General features: G+C 36.9%; 1 protein-coding gene across 5 annotated transcripts in view; it reads right to left on the bottom strand.

Annotated features, from left to right (window-relative positions):
• Window positions 1-23116, bottom strand: part of PTPN13 (protein tyrosine phosphatase non-receptor type 13) — a 230421-nt gene that overhangs the window by 53614 nt on the left and 153691 nt on the right. For 3 of the 5 annotated variants that reach the window (XM_007465716.1, XM_007465717.1, XM_007465718.1), the window contains 4 exons: window positions 21541-21597; window positions 2331-2420; window positions 1669-1776; window positions 1357-1488 (listed from right to left, as the gene is read on the bottom strand). In XM_007465716.1, the coding sequence (XP_007465778.1) occupies window positions 1357-1488; window positions 1669-1776; window positions 2331-2420; window positions 21541-21597 (387 nt within the window). The remainder of the gene's footprint in view (window positions 1-1356; window positions 1489-1668; window positions 1777-2330; window positions 2421-21540; window positions 21598-23116) is intronic. The other 2 variants (XM_007465719.1, XM_007465720.1) reach the window with 1 other exon arrangement.

Genomic DNA, 23116 nt, shown 5'->3' with positions numbered 1-23116 from the left:
CGTCAATGAGGATAACAGGTTAGTGACACATGTTTGTGCTTACATACATGCACAATGTTCCCTGGTGATTTTTGGGAGGATTTTACACAGGATAACACACGTACGACACATGAACCAGGGCTTGGAACCATGACAAGGACTCAACAAATGTAGCAGATGTTTTCTGTTTCCTTTGCTTCCTCTTTGGTTCTTTCTTTCTGCAGCTTCTATGGAAATGTGGACCCCCTTTGCCTTAACTCCTCATTTCCATTCTCCAAGACCTATTTCTAGTGAGTCTCCCCTGTGAAGACTTTCTCAATTCCCTATCTAGAGATAACTTGAATCTCCAAAAATCCTTGATCCTTATTTAATGGTTATATATTTACTTGTTTTATATTGCCCTATCAGACTGCATTTTTTGGACTCCAAGTAATTATCAAGGAAGGCAACTCCAAATTCCTTACATACATAGTTCTTTCAAAAAGCCACTTATGAAAGCTTTCCTAAGACACAATCCACAGGTGACATGCGTAAAAGAATTACAGATGCAAGTTTATTAGAAATGAAGAGTCTTACATGGCAAGCGAAATCAAGGAAAACTTAAATAATATACAAAGAATTCCTAAAAGTCAGTAAGAAGTATAGAGTGTTAAGCAGTGAGAGAGAATCTGCCCCTGGACTCTGAGCCTTTCCCACTGCTCACTGCACGTGCTGTGTGTGCTGCTTTCTAACACTGCCCCACCACTTGATCCTCGTGACAACTCTGTGCAAGACAGACAAGGCAGGGCCAGGTCACTGTATCCTCTTTAAAGAAAGAAAAACAACCATAGCTCAAGAGGACTTAAGTCACACAGCTAATAAGTGGCTCAGGTATGGCTTGAACTCAAGTCATCTGATCTTTGTCAAGTGCCTTTTTTGTCACAACATGCTAATGGCAGGGATTATGAGACAAAATGATACGGTCTTGCTTCTACATTTCTGGTGTGTTGGCATCCTTTTCCTTTTATAATCAGGTTCACGACAGGACTTCATAGGTAACTGTTATATAACTATATTAATTAGGCAATTATTAAGAATTTTATTTCTGATTTGGCCTAAGAAGTGATGGAACACACCGAGTACTCAGAATTTAATTGATATTAATTTTGCACAACAAATCCATTTTTATGCATGTATTACTAAAGAGGAATAAGACAGAAAATCTTAGAAGTGATGAATGAAAAAGTTATACTGATGCATAAAGTTAAAGCAGTCAGAACTACAAATATTAAATTTCCAGAAAGGAAATAAGTTTAAATCTAATTTATTGTTCCACGTATTGAAATTTTTGTGGAAAGTGAAACAGAACACACAGCTAAGAGACATTCACAACATTACCTTTGGATATCTTTTCTTTTGGCTGAGAGATAACAAGTGTCACGTCTTCAGGGGCATTTTGCAAAATTTCAATTGCAGCATGGTGGCTGACCCCCTCCAGACTCACACTATTCACAGATATCAAACGGTCTCCTGTAAAAATAGACAATCCAATATTTTCTATATCAAAGAGAAATTCATGCTAAATCTTAGAAATGCTACCTGCCCCTCATTAGTTTTGTTTTGCCCAAGTTCTACTTTTGCCATCTGTGCAAATTCATGCCTGTCAGTTAAGTACTTAGGAAATTACCTAAATTACCTAAAAATAAATACCTGGCTTTAAGCATCCATCCAAGTCAGCTGGTCCTCCAGGGGTAATTGAACTAATAAATATACCTAGATCCAGTCTTCCCATCTTTTCTCCACCAATAATTTGAAATCCTGTGAAATAGCACATTTTAAAAAGATCTTCATGGGGAGGGGCAAGATAGGGGTAGGGGATTAAGAGGTACAAACTACTATGTATAAAATAAATAAGCTACAAAAATATATTATATAGCACAGGGATATAGCCAATATTTTATAATAACTATAAATGGAGTATAACCTTTAAAAATTGTGAATCACTAAGTTGTACACCTGAAACTTATATGATATTATAAATCAACTATATCTCAATAAAAAATAAGTAGAAATAAAAATAAAAGGATCTTCATGATACTGGTGCTTTCAAGGACTAATGTTTAGCCTGCGTGACACACAGAAGTGTAGAGTCTCATATCAAATATGATTTAATAGGTAACACATGTGAGATGGGACTTAAATTTGGTGGAAATATTGCTTGTAAGCATTTCATCTTTGACATTTCCTGATTGGGCAGGTTGGGTAAAGGGGATGCAGGTAGGCAGAAGTGGGCTGGGGCCTCTATGCCAATGCTATGCAACTGACTTTTTCTCTTTGAACTTCACAGACCTTTAAGAAACTCAGTGACTTACCTAAGCCATACTTTGTATCTTTTTTCAGGTTAACCAGGGTGATCTCCCTTTCTGGTGAAGATACTATGCTCCATCTTTTGTGCAGCACATCTATTGGAAATGCACAATTTTAAGATAAAATAAACATAACATGCTTGGGCATTAGACTGCTTGTTCTAATTTAAATAGAGCTCACTAACAGATTGCTCGGTCACTATAAAATCATATTTTAAATAATATGCCATTATCTTATATGTTGATAGTGAGTTATAGTTTACCAAATGATTATGTTATTACATTTATTCCTTATAAATGGTTCCCTGTGAAATAGGTATTGATATATTTCAGTTACAAATGCATAAATAGATCTCAAGAGGTTAAATGATTTGAGGTTTACTCAGCTAGTACAGGCAAGAGGTGAACCTTAAACTTAGGCTGTCAGACTTCATGTCTTTCTGTTATATGAAAGTTGACTTCCTGAATTTGATAATGCTCAATATGTTAAGAATTTCCCACTAATAAGTGGTTGGCATTTCTACTTATAATGTGTAAAACATTCATGTAAGTTCTAGGGTAAAAGAGCAACACGAAGAAACAGGATTTATTCTTTTAAATCCCATTAATAATGACTTGGCTGGCACATTCTCAAAGGATTTCCGTTTCTTATTTTATTTGTGGAACAATCTCATGAGGTAAGCAAAGAGATTTCTAATCATTGTTTTGCAGATGAGGAATAATAGTTCATGACTTGCTCAACATTATCAGCTAGTATCACTGGCCAGCAAAATGCCTTAAGTACTTAATAAATGCTAGCTAAATACATTGAGTGAATGTTGGCATCAGAAAAAAAATTTACTTTTTCTTATTTCTACTTGGGTTTTTTTTTAAAGTAAGCTGATCATTCACAAATATCTCCTAAATTAAACCAATAAATATACCACTTAATTGTCATCTTAATAAAATTACTTCATTTACTTAATAATCAGAGCATGTGAAAACACCCACACACACACACACACCCTTCTTGCTATGGGCTGAAATGTGTTGCTCCTCCCTTTCCTCCAAATAAATATGTTGAAACCCTAACTCCTAGTACCTCAGAAGTTAACCATATTTGGAGACAGGTTTTTAAAAAGATAAGTTAAAATGAGGTCTTTAGGGTGGCCTAATCCAATATGACTGATATCCGTATAAGAGGGAATTTGGATACAGACGTGTGTGTGCACAGAGGGAAGACCATGTGAAGAAAGAGGAATAGCTCCACCGACAAAGCCAAGGAGAGAGGTCTCAGAAGAAATCAATGCTGCTGACACCTTGATCTCAGACTTCTAGCCTCCAGAACTGTGAGAACATACATTTATGTTGTTTAAGGCACCCAATCTGTGGGATCTTGTTATGGCAGTTCTAGCAAATTAATACACTTCTTAACATCAACTGTAATTTAATAGTTTACACTGGTCTGTGTGTGAGGTGGTGGTAAATGAGTTCAACACACTCAGAAAGATATTTGTTTAAACTAAATCTGAAAATTCACCTCTACATAGTTCTTAAGCATATTGAAGCTTTTTGAAAACTAGAGATTATCTGCCAACATATGACTACCCATGGATTTAAAATTGTATTAATATGTTATAAATAGTAACTTTGTTACACAACATATATTAATGCTTAAATGATGAAAATGTGATACTTCATATTCTAGAAATAAACTCCATTAATTTCAGAAAACAATAACAACCATTTGCTCTCTGGAGTCAATTAACCTTGTCCCTTAAACACCAAGTACTAGTGCAAGTTTGCTAGCTCCCTGTAGTATACACGTCCCTATTCTGTTGTTTCTTTTTGACCAAAACTTAGTTATAAACTTAGTTATCATCAATAGGAGTGGTAATAGTTCAGTATTTCTAATTAATTAACGAGATTCCAAAAAAAAAGCTCACTGGACAATGGTGTGAAGAGCCTTATGTATTTGGTTTATACAAACAAGCATAAAGTTCATGAATTAGTTATTGCCTAACTTAATATTATCTAGGTATCCAAGATACTTTTAGCCTAAAATAGACAATTAGGTCTAATTTTCAGCTAGAACCAAATAAAAAATATGACAGAATGAACCCATAAAACAAATAAGGGATGAGGTCATGCTAGGTATTAAATGTAAACTTTTATCACCATTCTGAAGACAGAGTCCATTTGCTTTAGACAGAGTGTTTCTGCCTGCAATTACAAAAGTGATCAATATTCTGAATGTTCCTAAGGAGTATCTGTTACAAGTCAAAGGTATTGATTCAAAGAATAAAAATGCCATTTCTTTTCATTTCCAACATATGTACTAACAAGATTGGTTATTTATGTTACTTATTTGGCTAATAAATGTACATGTGTGGGTGTGTGTATGCATATTAAAACATTTCCCAGGTAAACAATATTGGAATATGTGTATAGACCCATACACACACAAAATGTGCAATGTTTTTATGTTATTTATTTCCCTAACTAGAAGTAATAGATTAGGCTCTCTGTTTTCAAGGACTCATCAGTGAGATATGAATATTAATTCATTCAATTACACTTTCACCTTTCAGATGTTTGCTGAATAATTTTCCTGTGAAAGTCCCACATTAGGCAATTGGGGAAAATAAAAAGAGATAATATGAAAGCTGCTAGCATGATAAATGTAAGCGCAATCAGATCAGGCTAGAAGAACAAAGATTTAGTCTGACTGATAAATAGAATGTTAAGACTTCAGAGAAATAGTTGTATTATGAAGGCATGAGTCAGAGCTGTAAGAGAGGAGAGGTTTCTTCTTGCCAGAAATAAAGACGACTTCAAGGACATGAGGTAGAGTTTTAATAAGTGGATTAGGGAGATGGTTATACACAACAAGTAAGGCATTAACAAAAGCTGAGATGGAAAAAAGGCAGAAAACTTTCTGCAAAAATGTCACAGATCAGCTTGGCTGGAGTACAAGGTTTGAGTCGGGTGGAGCTGAATATTATTTTGGAAAGGGAAGCTTTGCTAACCTACTCTTTTTAATAGGGAACCCTCCCTTCTGCTGCCATGATATAAAGTGACATTAATGTGGGGATAGAGGAAGGAAGGATGTTGGTGTAGACCTACATGTTACTAGACACTACTGTGCACATGTTGAGTTTCTATTTATCTGGTATTATATTCACATAGATATTCAAAATACTTTCCCATTGGCTAAAAATAAAAAAAAAGAGAAGGAAGTATCTGAGGATATAGTACGTAAGAACCCAACTAAATTTAAAGTTATAGAATTCAATGAGGATTAAGTAGAATTTATGAATCATTGAAAGTGAGGAGCTAGATATTTCAAGTACCAAGATATTTCTGAGTTATTTTAATTACTGTATGGAAATAAGCATTAATATTCAAGGAATACATATTTTTACATGTTTAAAAGAATTTTCTTTTCCCATTAATATACTTTATGACCACAGCAAATTCTGCAGATATTTTAACGTGTAAAAGAGGCTCAAATAGAAATTTCCATTTCTTTAATTAATACATGTTGGTGTCATTCCCAATGTTTACCTGGGAAATATCTTAAGAATAATCGATAAATGTGTAATTTAGAAATTAAATGTACACCCTCTCTGCATTTGAGATTGTTGTTCCAATGTTGCCTTTCTCATCTCTCACAAGGTTCATGTGGACATATTCAGTCCCCAACTAGAATAACTGTGGATACTAATGATAGATACATCTACGAGTAAACTATTTGAATTTCCCAGTAAAAGCATGTTTCTGATAAGGGCAAAGTCATATAATCAATTTAAGTGAGTCAACAATCTTTTTGCAAGAAAAATTCATTTTCTTGCTTATAGATATAGACCCTTGTCAACTATCAAGCAGCTCCATGCCACTGATTCTAAGCGGAACTGGACTGTATAGGTAGAGGAGGCTCTGGATAAATTCATTGCTCACTCAAGGGAAAAAGACCCAATTCAAACTCGGGGATGATGGGTCAGTAACACCACATTGGTATAAAAACAAAGAGAGGTATTTTCCATTGTTATATTACTTAATACACTAACTGCTCCGGCGGTAGGTAAGGAGGATCATAATGGAAATTTTGGTGTTTTATTTCTGTGCTAGCATGAATTAGCTGAGAGAACGTGAGCCATATAACATTTCTAGGACTCATTTAACTCATTCATAGAATGGAAAGGTTTCGTTTAGATAAACTTTTTAGTTCCTTTCAGTTCTCAATTTATTTGACTCTATCTTTTGTTTCTGGTTAGTTCTCCTATCTGTTGAATCCTTTGTGAGCACTTTGGACTTTTATTTTTTATTATAATTTTCAACTTTGTATGTAGTCTAATTAAACTTTAGGTGAAAAAAAAAAACCCCTAGCATTTAAAGTTACATTGGTCCTTGACATCTGACTAAAAACTAATCTTCTGTACAACATTTTATTACTAGGAATTAAGAATGTTCATAATGGGTTTCCCTGGTGGCGCAGTGGTTGGAAGTCCGCCTGCCGATGCAGGGGATGCAGGTTTGCGCCCCGGTCCGGGAAGATCCCACATGCCGCGGAGCGGCTGGGCCTGTGAGCCATGGCCGCTGAGCCCATGTGTCCGGAGCCTGTGCTCCGCAATGGGAGAGGCCACAACAGTGAGAGGCCCGTGTACCACAAAACAAAACAAAACAAAAAAATGTTCATAAAGACAATAATCAGTTGTAAATACTGGGGAAAAAGTTTACTTAACTGTCAGTACAAGTTACTTTGCACCAGAAAAAGCTTTTTCACATGAGTTTTTTTGCTTTTTGCATTTTGTTTTTGTTAAGAGTTTGGTGTTTGACCCCATTTTGTGGTTTGAACAGGAAGGAAGGTGACAAATCCAGCTAAAAGTTACTTTTCAATTGTACAGTAATCCTGAATTATAATAAAACAAGAAAAACTGCAAACCAATTTTACACAAGCCTTGCATAAGTTCTACACATTTTTAAAATGCTTTTACTTTTTGACTCTCTTAATACTGAATATTAGAGGGGTTGATCACAATGGTGGAATAAGAAGACATGGAACTCATCCCCACCCCAACGAATACATCAAAATAAGTCTACGTGTGGAACAATTCTCACTAGAAACTGGCAGAAAGACTCCTGTACAACCAAGGCTGTAAGAAAGATTCACACGTAGTCAGGTAGGAAGGAAACAAAAATTATCAGGTCAGGACCTGTGCCCCTGGAAGAGGACTCAGAGGAAAAGGGAAAATACATGGGCAGAGACCAGCTTTGGGGAGTAAGTGGTGAGAGCCGCAGACTGGGCACTCTAGTCCTGGGGTCATGCAAAGTGGACATGAGGCCCCTTGGATGGTTGGAGGACTTTAATACCCCACTGACATCAATGGACAGATCATCCAGACAGGAAATCAATAAGCCAACAGTAGCCTTACATGATACAACAGGCCAGTTGGATTTAACAGATATCTACAGGAAATTCCATCCCAAACAGCAAAATACATATGCTTTTCAAGTACACATGGAACATTCTCCATGATAAAGTCTCAACAAAACAAGTCCCAACAAATTTAAGACGACAGAAATTATGTCAAGCATTTAGACCTACCAAAATGGTATGAAACCAGAAATCAATTACAGAAAGAAAAATGGGAAAAGAATAAACATGTGGAGACTAAACAACATGCTACTGAAAAAACCAATGGGTCAATGAAGAAATCAAAGAGGAAACCAGAAAATACTTTAAGACAAATGAAAATGGAAACACAATTCTCCAAAATTATGAGATGTAGCAAAAGCAGTTCTATGAGGGAAGTTTATAGTCATACAGGCCTTCCTCAAGAACAAGAAAAATATCAAATAAGCAACCTAACCTACCAACTAAAGGAAAGGGAAAAAGAACAAAGCCCAAAGTCAGCTGAAGAAAGGAAATAATAAAGATCAGAGAGGAAATTAAAAAAAAAAAGAGACCAAAAAAAACAACAGAAAAGATCAATGAAACCAAGAGCTAGTTTTTTGAAAGATAAACAAAATTGATAAACATTTAGCCAACATCAGGAGGACCTTCAGGATGGTGGTGGAGTAAGACGCGGAGATCACCTTTCTCCCCACATATACATCAAAAATACATCAACATGTGGAACAACTCCTACAGAACGCCTACTGAATGCTGGCAGAAGACCTGAGACTGCCCAAAAGGCAAGAAACTCCCCACATACCTGGGTAGGGCAAAAGAAAAAAGACAAAACAGAGACAAAAGAATAGGGACAGGACCTGCACCTCTGGGAGGGAGCTGTGAAGGAGGAAAAGTTTCCACACACTAGGAAGCCCCTTCACTGGTGGAGACGGGGCTGGGAAGCTTCGGAGCCACGGAGGAGAGCACAGCAACAGGGGTGCGGAGGGCAAAGTGGAGAGACTCCCACACAGATCAGTGCTGACCAGCACTCACCAGCCTGAGAGGCTTGTCTACTCACCCACCAGAGCAGGTGGCGGCTGGGAGCTGAGGCTCAGGCGTCAGAGGTCAGATCCTGGGGAGAGGACTGTGGTTGGCTGTGTGAACACAGCCTGAAGGGGGCTAGTGCACCACAGCTAGCTGGGAAGGAGTCTGGGAAAAAGGCTGGAGCTGCCAAAGAGGCAAGAGACCATTGTTTTCAGGGTGCGCGACTGGAGGGGATTCCTTCCCTGTCTGCCCACAAGCTGCCTAAACAAGCTCCAGAGATGGGCATGGGCCATGGCTATCAGCTCAGATCCCAGAGGCAGGCATGAAACACTAACGCTGCTGCTGCAGCCACCAAGAATCCTGTGTGCAAGCACAGGTCACTATCCACACAGCCCTGGGAGCGTGTGCAACATGCCACGGCCAGGGTCCTGTGATCCAGGGACAAGCTGGCTGGGAGAACACACGGTGCACCTCAGGCTGTTGCGATGTCATGTTGGCTTCTGCTGCTGCAGGTTCGGCCAGCATTCCAATTATAACTACCATACCCCTCCCTCCCCTGGGCATGAGTAAGTCAGAGCTCCCTAATCGGCCAATGCTTTAACCCTGTCCTGTCTGGGTGGGAACAGATGCCTGAGGGCAACCTACATGCAGAGGTGGGCCCAAAACCAAAGGTGAATCCCAGGAGCTGTGCGAACAAAGAAGAGAAAGGGAAATTTCTCCATGCAGCCTCAGGAGCAGCGGATTAAATCCTCACAATCAACTTGATGTACCCTGCACCTGTGGAATACCTGAATAAACAATGAGTCATCCCAAAATTGAGACAGTGGACTTTGGGAGCAACTGTAAACTTGGGGTTTGCTGTCTGCAACTGATTTGTTTCTGATTTTTAGGTTTATCTTACAATAGTTTTTAGCGCTTGTTATCATTGGTGGATTTATTTATTGGTTTGGTTGCTCTCTTCTTTTTTTAACATTATTGTTTTCTAATTAAAAAATTTTTAAAAATTTATTATTTTTCTTTCTTTTATTTTCCCTTTTCTTCTGAGCTGTGTGGCTGACTGGGTCTTGGTGCTGTGGCCTGGTTCAGACCTGAGCCTCTGAGGTGGGAGATCTGACTTCAGGACACTCGACCACCAGAGACCTCCCAGCCCCACATGATATCAATTGGTGAGAGCTCTCCCAGAGATCTCCCGTGTAACAGTAAGACACAGCTCCACTCAATGGCTAGCAAGCTCCAGTGCTGGATGCCCCATGCCAATCAACTAGCAAGACAGGAACACAACCCCACCCATTAGCAGAGAGGCTGCCTAAAATCATACTAAGTTCACAGACACCCCAAACACACCACCGGACATAGCCCTGCCCACCAGAAAGACAAGATCCAGCTCCACCCACCAGGACACAGACACCACTACCCTCCACAAGGAAGCCTACACAAGCCACTGAACCAACCTCACCCACTGGGGGCAGACACCAAAAAAAATGGGAACTACGAACGTGCAGCCTGTGAAAAGGAGACCCCAAACACAGTGAGTTAAACAAAATGAGAAGACAGAGAAATATGCAGCAGATGAAAGAGCAAGGTAAAAACCCACCAGACCAAACAAATGAAGAGAAAATAGGCAGTCTACCTGAAAAACAATTCAGAGTAATGACAGTAAAGACGATCCAAAATCTTGGAAATAGAATAGAGAAACTACAAGAAATGTTTAACAAGGACCTAGAAGAACTAAAGAGCAAACAAACAATGATGTACGACACAATAAATGAAATGAAAAATTCTCTAGAAGGAATCAATAGCAGAATAACTGAGGCAGAAGAACAGATAAGTGACCTAGAAGATAAAATAGTGGAAATAACTACTGCAGAGCAGAATAAAGAAAAAAGAATGAAAAGAATTAAGGACAGTCTCAGAGACCTCTGGGACAACATTAAACACATCAACATTAGAATTATAGGGGTCCTAGAGAAGAAGAGAAAAAGAAAGGGTGTGAGAAAATATTTGAAGAGATTATAGTTGAAAACTTCCCTAACATGGCAAAGGACACAGTCAATCAAGTCCAGGAAGGACACAGAGTCCCATTCAGGATAAATCCAAGGAGAAACACGCCAAGATACATATTAATCAAAGTATCAAAAATTAAATACAAAGAAAAAATATTAAAAGCATCAAGGGAAAAGCAACAAATAACATACAAGGGAATCCTCATAAGGTTAACAGTTGATCTTTCACCAGAAACTCTGCAAGCCAGAAGTGAATGGCAGGACATACTTAACGTGATGAACGGGAAAAACCTACAACCAAGATTACTCTACCCAGCAAGGATCTCATTCAGATTCAACACAGAAATTAAAACCTTTACAGACAAGCAAAAGCTAAGAGAATTCAGCACCACTAAACCAGCTTTACAACAAATGCTAAAGGAACTTCTCTAGACAGGAAACAAAAAAGAAAAGGAGCTACAAAAACAAACCCAAAACAATTAAGAAAATGGTAATAGGAACATACATATTGATAATTACCTTAAATGTAAATGGATTAAATGCTCCAACCAAAAGACACAGGCTCACTGAATGGATACAAAAACAAGACCTGTATATATGCTGTCTACAAGAGACACACTTCAGACCGAGGGACACATACAGACTGAAAGTGAGGGGATAGAAAAAGATATTCCATGCAAATGGAAATCAAAAGAAAGCTGGAGTAGTAATCCTTGTATCAGACAAAATAGACTTTAAAATAAAGACTATTACAAGAGACAAAGAAGAACACTACATAATAATTAAGGAATCAATCCAAGAAGAAGATATAACAATTGTAAATATTTATGCACCCAACATAGGAGCACCTCAATACATAAGGCAAATATTAACAGCCATAGAGGGGAAATTGACAGTAATACAATAAGAGTAGGGGACTTTTACCCCCACTTTCACCAATGGACAGATCACCCAAAATGAAAATAAAAAAGGAAACACAAGCTTTAAATGACACATTAAACAAGATGGAATTAATTGATATTTATAGGACATTCCATCCAAAAACAACACAATACACTTTCTTCTCAAGCGCTCATGGAACATTCTCCAGGAGAGACCATATCTTGGGTCACAAATTAAGCCTTGGTAAATTTAAGAAAATTGAAATTGCATAATGTATCTTTTCCAACCACAATGCTATGAGACTAGATATCAATTACAGGAAAAAAAGTGTAAAAACTACAAACACAGGGAAGCTAAACAATACACTACTCAATAACAAAGAGATCACTGAAGAAATCAAAGAGGAAATCAAAAAATACCTAGAAACAAATGACAATGAAAATACTATGACCCAAACCCTATGGGATGCAGCAAAAGCAGTTCTAAGAGGGAAGTCTACAGCAAATACAAGACTATCTCAAGAAACAAGAAACATCTCAAATAAACAACGTAACCTTACACCTAAAGCAATTAGAGAAAAAACAGAAAAACCCAAAGTTAGCAGAAGGAATCATAAAAATCAATCAGAAATAAATGAAAAAGAAATGATGGAAATGACAGCAAAGATCAATAAAACTAAAAGCTGGTTCTTTGAGAAGATAAAATTGATAAACTGCTAGCCAGACTCATCACGAAAAAAAGGGAGAATACAAGTCAAAAGAATTAGAAATGAAAAAGGAGAAGTAACAACTGACACTGCAGAAATACAAAGGATCATGAGACATTCCTACAAGCAACTATAGGCCAATAAAATAGACAACATGGAAGAAATGGACATTCTTAGAAAAGCACAAGCTTCCGAGACTGAACCATGAAGAAATAGAAAATATAAACAGACCAATGACAAGCAATGAAATTGAAACTGTGATTAAAAATCTTCCAACAAACAAAAGCCCAGGACCAGATGGCTTCACAGGCGAATTCTATCAAACATTTAGAGAAGAGCTAACACGTATCCTACTCAAACTCTTCCAAAATATAGCAGAGGGAGGAACACTGTGAAACTCATTCTACAAGGCCACCATCACCCTGATACCAAAACCAGACAAAGATGTCACAAAAAAAGAAAACTACAGGCCAGTATCACTGATGAACATAGATACAAAAATCCTCAACAAAATACTAGCAAACAGAATCCAACAGCTCATTAAAAGGATCACACACCATGATCAAGTGGGGTTTATCCCAGGAATGCAAGGACTCTTCAATATACGCAAATCAATCAATGTGATAAACCATATTAACAAACCGAAGAATAAAAACCATATGATCATCTCAACAGATGCAGAAAAAGCTATTGACAAAATTCAACACCCATTTCTGATAAAAACTCTCCAGAAAGTAGGCATAGAGGGAACTTACCTCAACATAATAAAGGCCATAGATGAAAAACCCACCACCAACATCGTTGTCAATGGTGAAAAACCAAAACCTTTTCCTCTAAGATCAGGAACAAGACAAGGTTGCTCACTCTTACCGCTATTATTCAACATAGTTTTGGAACTTCTAGCCACAGCAATCAGAGAAGAAAAAGAAATAAAAGGAATACAAATTGGAAAAGAAGAAGTAAAACTGTCACTGTTTGCAGATGACATGATACTATACATAGAGAATCCTAAGGATGCTACCAGAAAACCACTAGAGCTAATCAATGAATTTGGTAAAGTAGCGGGATACAAAATTACTTCATAGAAATCTCATGAATTCCTATACACTAATGATGAAAAATCTGAAAGAGAAATTAAGGGAACACTCCCATTTACCACTGCAACAAAAAGGATAAAATACCTAGGAATAAACTAACCTAAGGAGACAAAAGACCTGTATGTAGAAAACTATGACACTGATGAAAGAAATTAAAGATGATACAAACAGATGGAGAGATATACCATGTTCTTGGATTGGAAGAATCAATATTGTGAAAATGACTATACTACCCAAAGCAATCTACAGTCAATGCAATCATTATCAAACTACCAATGACATTTTTCAGAGAACCCGAAGAAAAAATTTCACAATTTGTATGGAAACACAAAAGACCACAAGTAGCCAAAGCAACCTTCAGAAAGAAAAATGGAGCTGGAGGAATCAGGCTCCCTGACTTCAGACTATAGTACGAAGCTACAGTAGTCAAGACAGTACGGTTCTGGCACAAAAAGAGAAATACAGATCAATGGAACAGGATAGAAAGCCCAGAGATAAACGCACGCACATATGGTCACCTTATCTTTGATAAAGGAGGCAAGAATATACAGTGGAAAAAAGACAACCTCTTCAATAAGTGGTGCTGGGAAAACTGGACAGCTACATGTAAAGGAATGAAATTAGAACACTCCCTAACACCATATACAAAAATAAACTCAAAATGGATTAAGGACCTAAATGTAAGGCCTGACACTATAAAACTCTCAGAGGAAAACATAGGCAGAACACTCTATGACATGAATCACAGCAAGATCCTTTTTGGCCCACCTCCTAGAGTAAGGGAAATAAAAACAAAAATAAACAAATGGAACCTAATGAAACTTCAAAGCTTTTGCACAGCAAAGGAGACCATAAACTAGACGAAAAGACAACCCACAGAATAGGAGAAAATATTTGCAAACAAAGCAACTGACAAAGGCTTAATCTCCAATATACAAGCAGCTCATGCAGCTCAATATCAAAAAACAAACATCCCAATCCAAAACTGGGCAGAAGACCTAAACAGACATTTCTCCAAAGCAGATATACAGATTGCCAACAAACACATGAAAGAATGCTCAACATCACTAATCATTAGAGAAATGCAAATCAAAACTACAATGAGATATCACCTCACACCGGTCAGAATGGCCATTATCAAAAAATCTACAAACAACAAATGCTGGAGAGGGTGTGGAGAAAAGGGAACACTCTTGCACTGCTGGTAGGAATATAAATCGATACAATGACTATGGAGAACAGTATGGAGGTTCCTTAAAAAACCAAAAATAGAACTACCATATGACCCAGCAATCCCACTACTGGGCATATACCCTGAGAAAACCATAATTCAAAAATAGTCATGTTGGGACTTCTCTGGTGGCAAAGTGGTTAAGAATCTGCCTGCCAATGCAGGGGATACAGGTTTGAGGCCTGGTCCAGGAAGATCCCACATACCATGGAGCAACTAAGCCCGTGTGCCACAACTACTGAGTGTACACTCTAGAGCCCATGACCCACAACTACTGAACCCATGCACCACAACTACTGAAGCCTGTGTGCTAGAGCCCGTGCCCCAAAACAAAGACAAGCCACTGCAATGAGAAGCCCGCGCACTGCCACAAAGCGTAGCCCCTGCTCTCTGCAACTAGAGAAAACCTGTGTGCAGCAACGACGACCCAACGCAGCCAATAAAAAGAAGAAAAAGAAAAGAAAGAAAGAAAGAAAAAAAGAGTCATGTACCACAATGTTCATTGCAGCACTATTTACAATAGCCAGGACACTGAAGCAACTGAAGTGTCCATCGACAGATGAATGGATAAAGAAGTTGTGGCATATATATACAATGGAATATTACTCAGCCATAAATGAAATGAATTTGAACTAATTGTAGTGAGGTGGATGGACCTAGAGTCTCTCATACAGAGTGAAATAAGTCAGAAAGAGAAAAACAAATACCATATGCTAACACATATATATGGAATCTTAAAAAAAAAGGTTCTGATGAACCTAGGGGCAGGACAGGAATAAAGACATAGACGTAGAGAATGCACTTGAGAACACGGGGAGGGGGAAGGGTAAGCTGGGATGAAGTGTGAGAGTAGCATGCACATACACACACTACCAAATGTAAAATAGATAGCTAGTGGGAAGCAGCTGCATAGCACAGGGAGATCAGCTCGGTGTTCTGTGACCACCAGGAGGGGTGGGATAGGGAGGGTGGGAGGGATTCACAAGAGGGAGGTGATATGGGGATATATGTATACATATAGCTAGTTCAATTTGTTATACAGCAGAAAGTAACACAACATTGTAAAGCAATTATACTCCAGTAAAGATGTTACAAAAAAAAAAAAAAAAAAAACCTTTAGCCAGACTAACCAAGAAGAAAAGAGAGAAGAACCAATAAATAAAATAAGAAATGAAAGAGGAGAAATTACAACCAATATCACAGAGATAGAAAAAAATCATAAGAGAATATTATAGGTACATGCCAACAAACTGGACAACCTAGAAGAAATGGACAAACTTCTAGAAACATACAGCCTGCCAAGACTGAGTCAAGAAGTGGATAAATTGAACACATTGATCACTAGTAGTAAAACTGAATTTATAATTAAAACAATGACAACAACAACAACAAAATACCTCCCAGCAAACAAAAGTTCAGGACTGGACAGTTCACAGGGAAATTCTACCATACATATAAAGAAGAACTTATACCTATACTACTCCCCAAAGTTGAAGAGGACAGAACACTCCCAAATTTATTCTATGATGCCACCATCCATTATACCATTTGTATCTAACACAGATGTAAAAATTCTCAACAAAATATTAGCAAACCAAATGCAACAATATATAAAAAGGACTGTGCATCATGATCAAGTTGGATTTATTCCAGGGACACAGGGATTGTTCACCTTTCACGAATCAATCAATGTGACACATCACATTAGCAGAAGGAAGGATAAAATTCACATGACCATCTCAATAGACACAGAAAAAGCATTTGACAAAATTCGACATCCTTTCATGATAAAAACTCTCATCAAATTTGGTATAGAGGGAACATATCTCAACATAATAAAAGTCAGTTATGACAAACTCACAGCTAACATCATACTCAACAGTGAAAAACTGAAAGCCTTTCCTGTAAATTCAGGAACAAGACAAGGATGACCACTCTTGCCACTTCTATTGAACATAGCAATGAAGTCCTAGCCACAACAATCAGAAAAAAGAAATAAAAGGCATCTATATATTGGAAGGGAAGAAGTAAAACTGTCACTATTTGCAGATGACATGATACTTTAAATAGAAAATCCTAACGTCTCCACCAAAAAATTAATAAATGAATTCAGTAAAGCTGCAGGACAGAAGATTAATATACAGAAATTGGTTGTTTTTCTATACTCTAATAATGAACTATCAGAAAGAGAAATTTTTTTTTTTTTTTAATATATATATATATATGTATTTTTGCAGTACGCGGGCCTCTCACTGCTGTGGCCTCTCCCGTTGCGGAGCACAGGCTCCGGACGCGCAGGCCCAGCGGCCATGGCTCACGGGCCCAGCCGCTCCGTGGCATGTGGGATCTTCTCGGACCGGGGCACGAACCCGTGTCCCCTGCATCGGCAGGCGGACTCTCAACCACTGCGCCACCAGGGAAGTCCCCAGAAAGAGAAATTTAAAATTAAAAAAACCCCAAAACCAACCAACCAAACAAAAAATTCTGTTTAAAATCACATCAAAAAGAATAAACTAGGAACAAACTTAACCAAGGAGGTGAATGACCTACACTCTGAAAACTATGAAACACTGATAAAGGAAACTGAAGATGATACAAAGAAATGGAAAGATATCCCGTGCTCTTGGATTGGAAGAATTAATATTGTTAAAATGGCCATACTACCCAAAGCACTTTACAGATTTAATGAAATCCGTAGCAAAATACCCATGACATTTTTCACGGAACTACAAGAAATAATCCTAGAATTTATATGGAACCACAAAAGACCCTGAATTGCCAAAGCAATTTTGAGAAAAAATAACAAAGCTGGAGACATCATCTTCCCAGACTTCAGATTATACTACAAACCTACAGTAATCAAAATACCATGATACTGGCACAAAAGCAGACACATAGATCAATGGAACAGAATAGAGAACCCAGAAATAAACCCATGCACCTATGATTAATTACTCTATGGCAAAAGAGGCAAGAATATACAATTGAGAAATGACAAGTCTCTTCAATAAGTGTTGCTGAAAAAACTAGAATGCTACATGTAAAAGAATGAGATTAGAACATTTCCTCATACCATATACAAAAATAAACCCCAAATGGATCAAATACCTAAATGGAAGACCTGGAAACCATAAAACTCCTAGATGAGAACATAGGCAGAACATACTTTGACATAAATTGTAGCAATATTTTTTTGGATCTGTCTCCTAAGGCAAAAGAAATAAAAGCCAAAATAAACAAATAGGACCTAATTAAACTTAAAAACTTTTGCAAAGCAAAGGAAACCATTGACAAAATGAAAAGACATCCTACTGAATGGGAGAAAATATTTGCAAATGATATGACCAACAAGAGGTAATAGCCGAAATAAATAAATAACACATACAATTCAATATTAAAAAAACCCAACCAAATAAAAAACACAGGCAGAACATCTAAATAGACATTTTTCCAAAGAAGACATACAAATGGTCAATAGGCACATGCAAAGATGCTTAAAATCAGTAATCATCAGAAATGCAAATTAAAACCACAATGAGCTATCACCTCACGTCTGTCAGAATGGCTACCTACAATCAAAAAGTCTACAAATAATAGTTGTTGAGAGTGTGGCAAAAAGGGAATCCTTGTACACTGTTGGTGGGAATGTAAAATGGTGCAGCCACTATGGAAAACAGTATGGATGTTTCTCAAAAAACTAAAAATAGAACTACCATATGACCCAGCAATTCCACTACTGGGTATATATCCAGAAAAAACAAAACCACTAATTCAAAAATATACATGCACCCCAAGGTTCATAGCAACACTATTTACAAGTATCTAAGTTACAGAAGCAACCCAACTGTCCATCAACAGATGAACAGATAAAGAAGATGTGGTATATATATCTATATACAGTGCAGTACTGGTCAGCCATAAAAAAAGAATGAAATTCTGCCATTAGCAGCAACTTGGATGGGCCTAGAGAATATTGTGCTTAGTGAAATAAGTCTGACAGAAAATACAAATACCGTATGATGTCAGTTATACGTGGAAACTAAAAAATAAAACAAATAGGGCTTCCCTGGTGGCGCAGTGGTTGAGAGTCCGCCTGCCGATGCAGGGGACACGGGTTCATGTCCCGGTCCAGGAAGATCCCACGTGCCGCAGAGCGGCTGGGCCCGTGAGCCATGGCCGCTGAGCCTGCGTGTCCGGAGCCTGTGCTCCGCAACGGGAGGGGCCACAACAGTGAGAGGCCCGCGTATCGCAAAAAACACACAAAAAAACAAAAAAACAAATGTCTACAGCAAAACAGAAACAGACTCATAAATACAGAAAACAAACCACTAGTCTCTCCGTGGGGAGACGGAAGTGGGGAGGGTCAAGATAGGGGTATGGGATTAAGAGATATAAACTACCATGTATAAAATAGATAAGCAACAAGGATATAATGTACAGCACAGGGAATTATAGCCACTGTAACTTTTAATGGAGTATAAAATACTGAATCATTATGTTCAACACTGAAAGCTAATAGAATATTGTAAATCAACTATAATTTAAAAAAAAGAACTGTTATAACATGTGCCATTTTTTGAAAGGTTAAGCAAAACCTTTCTTTCTTTTTGGAAATCACAATTAATCAAAGGATTGGAATCCTTTCCATATTTGTTTCACGAGATTGGAAGACTCCTGCCTTTCTTCTTTTATCTTCTAAGTTTCACACTCTTTATGGGTCTCTGAAAGTTCTAAAAGGTTAAGACTGAATTTTATTCATTGGTCTTTGTATTAAGTGATAAATAATTCAGTATTAACTAATGCTCATTTCTAATTTTCTCTTAATAATCTTGTTCAGCAACAAAAAACACTGAAATTAGAATAAAAAGTCCTATATTTGACCAACGGGCAAGCAATTTAACTTTTTAATCTTCAGTTACCTTATTTGGAAAAACATGTTTGCCATGCTCTATTATGTCAAAACTCAATTCTCAACAGAGCACTAATTCAGGGCTACTTGGATAGACTGAAGGAGAATTTTGAAGAAAATATAAACTTGTCTATAAGCCAACTGGGGAACATCTCCATGGGAAGGTGGGTTGGCCCCTCTGTAGTGGGCAGGTGGGAAGATGACTGCCTGGAGGTTTAAACACAGATCCTACCCTGCACATGATGTTCATTTGGTACCCAATGTAAATTCATATTCTTTTCCATTAGAACCTAGGTAAAAACACATTTCAGGCTCTCATCCTTGAATAGATTATTATCCAGCTTATTTCAAAAGTTTATCTGGGAGAAATAATACCTAAAAATAATTAGGCATTATTATACTAGGAGACAGTCTAAAGAGTGGATTAGAGCATAGGCTCTGGAAACAGACATCCTGCATTCAAATCATGGCCCCAGCTTTTGCCAGCTCCATGACCTACTATGCAACTCTACCTTTCTGTGTTTTGGCCTCTCATTTGTGAAAAGGAAGTAGCATTAGTTCTGGCTCACAGGATTGTTGTGGGGATTGAGAGAAACATAACGTGCTTAGAACAGTGTTTGGCACATAGTAAGCACTAAATAACTGTCAGTCAATAAGTACAACCGTTATGGACATGTTAATAACTGACCTATTTTAGGTACAGAGGTATTCTAACTTCAGTCCATGTAAGACATTTGGTCATCAAAAAGCTATATAACAAGGTCTTAGTAACTTAGGCCTAAGTATAAACTGACTTTTTCTTTAATGGTATGCCCTCAGATTTTTTAAGGATTAATACATTAAAAAATAGGAGATGAAAAAATCTTTCATTTGCTATGAGTATTTAAGATATTATAAAAGTAAAGATTTACTTTTGGACACAATTTTGCTTCCAAGAAAAATGTTCCTCTCTTGAAAAACTGGTATGTGTATTTCTATCAGAGAATGAGAATTATACAAAATAGCTTACTGATGTCTGACCGTTTTGACCTACAAAAACAACAGTTTCATATGGTTCAACTAATTTGCATGCCTTCATTTTTGCCTTGGCTCTCAGGAAAATGAGAACTAAACTTAAAGCTTCATCAAAGTTTAACTATATTAATACTTGTGATCAGCATATTTGCTTCCTTCTCATCAGGCTACTGATTATTTCAACTTTAAGAATTTGAGGATAAAACTTAAACATTTTTGGAGGAAAGATGTATATACATAGTGATAATAATATTCTTTATACCCATGAAGGTTGTTAGAAAAATCAAATAATGCACATGAAAGTATTTTGTAACCTAAATTATAAAAATTGTGAACCCACTGACCTTCAAGTCATTGCACAAAGTTTTTTTCCTACAATTTTCTTAGATTCTTTCTAAACTATTAATCTCAACATTTAAAGTCTTCAAATTCTTCCCAAAAGATTTATGATAAGACTCAAAGCTGGTCACCATTTAGTTTTTGACCTTCACTCTGGCCCCAGCATAACTCCATACTGAGATTCTTACATCTCTCTGAATCTGTTATCTTCTCACATGTCTGCATGTCTTTGATCACACTATGCCCTTAGTCTGGAATACTTATCCACACCATTCTACCTGAATAAATACTCCTTTTATTTCAAGATTCAGTTGAAGCATCCCTCAGTTAAAACGCTTTTCAATCAAAATTATCTCCCACCTAAGCTACCTTAGCTCCCCAATTAGTGTCCTTATCTCGAATTTGTCATTTCTCTAGTTCATCAACATTAGTCTAAATTACAGGTCCCATCACATCACTGAGATGCTGAAAACCACAACTCTCTTCTGACTCCAGTGAAGGCCTAAAATCCTTGACATGGAATTGAAAGCTCTTTATCAGTAGGCCCATGACTATCTTACAAGGTACAAGAGAAAAATTATGATGGAAATGAGGGGAAAAACATTTTGTAAACCTACCATTTTCTTTTAAGGGTACTTGGGATGAAGAATTTCCAGAACTGTGCAAAGTCATTCCTGTGGTATAAATTAAATTATTAGACAGCTTAAAAATGGTCAGATACTATATACAGAAGTAATTTCTTCTGATAAATTCATAAAAATCAACAAAACATTAAAACAGCAACAATTTCTTTTATTTACACTCAGAAAAATAATTTGTCTCCCCACAATGGGCTTTTTTTTTTTTTTTTTACTACTTTTAATGTCCAAGTTAAGCATATCAACTTGTTTTGCAGAATAAATTTAAACACAAATGTACTGTTTCTGACAATGACATTTTGATGTCATATATGAAATGATGAAACTAAAATGAGTTTTAAAAGTATCTGTTCAAATTTTAAAAGAAAGTTCAATATTCGATAAGAATGAATAATCAATCAAAAACAAATGCAGAAAATAATTTTTTTATGGTTGAATTTTACTTTACTTGTGTTTTTCTATGGAATATTCACTACTCTATATCTGATATGTGATGAATTTTTATGTAGAACAAAGCCTTCCTAATGAAAATAGCTTAGAGTCTATAAGAGATCCCATTATATATGAATACACTTTGAAGATTATTTTCTGAAAGATTAAATCAGTGTCTTTTTAGGCTATTTTCAACGCACAGGGTGACCTACAAGATGGAGTCTTGTCTTTCATCTGTTTAAAGTTTTTTTAACCAATTCAATTTAAATTGATGAGAATATAATCTCTGAAAGCTGTGGAAACCTATATTAATAAAGTAATGTGACCTTCCATAAATATTTATCAATTATAGTGTAGTTCTCTTTGACTTCATTTACTCCACATATCCCCAATCCAATTACAGGGTGAGAAAATACTTTTTAACTTTGTATAGTTATGATCACACTTAGTTCCAAGGGAGAGTTAATTAGTATTATTTAGTAAAACAACCATAGAAAAGGGTATCCTTGTTGACCGCTTGTCTGCCCAGCTGTTTCCTATTCTGAGTAGTCATTCAGACCTCTGTGCTTAAATATCTACTTTTCTAAAAGATTGATTCCCATACAGTTCACTTTTAAGATGCACAAAACAACAGGAATCCTTCTGTTTATCTTATAAGGTAGTGTGTATCTATAAACACAAACAACTTCTGTCTATACTTAAATAGTTCATAGGCCCCAGCTAGCTGGGAGAAATTGAGAAAACTTAAATCAACTAAGAATTTCTACCTAACAACCATAGCACATTGCATAAAACTATCTCTAGACACAATTCCACTCTGAAAGTACCCTAAATAAACTTTTCTTAAAAAAAAATATAGCATCAGTGGAGTCTACTCTCACAGACTGTAAGGAAAATCCAAAGGAAGGCAATCCAAAGCCATGGCACCAGACTACCTGGGTTCTCTTGGTCAGAATGTCATGGCCTTTAACTGTGACCAAGAGAAAGCTAACAGTCTGTGCCATGAGGTAATCACTTGTTAAATCAATTTTTGATTTGACTTGGTACTTTTTAAGTAGCCTAAAATTTTATATTCACAAAAAGTTTTGGTAATTAGGACATACAACCAAAAATAATTTCCTGG

Source organism: Lipotes vexillifer, unplaced genomic scaffold (genome assembly GCF_000442215.2).
Source record: "Lipotes vexillifer unplaced genomic scaffold, Lipotes_vexillifer_v1.1 scaffold301, whole genome shotgun sequence".
NCBI classification, from domain to species: Eukaryota; Metazoa; Chordata; class Mammalia; order Artiodactyla; family Lipotidae; genus Lipotes; species Lipotes vexillifer.
This window is presented reverse-complemented; position numbering and strand designations above follow the sequence as displayed.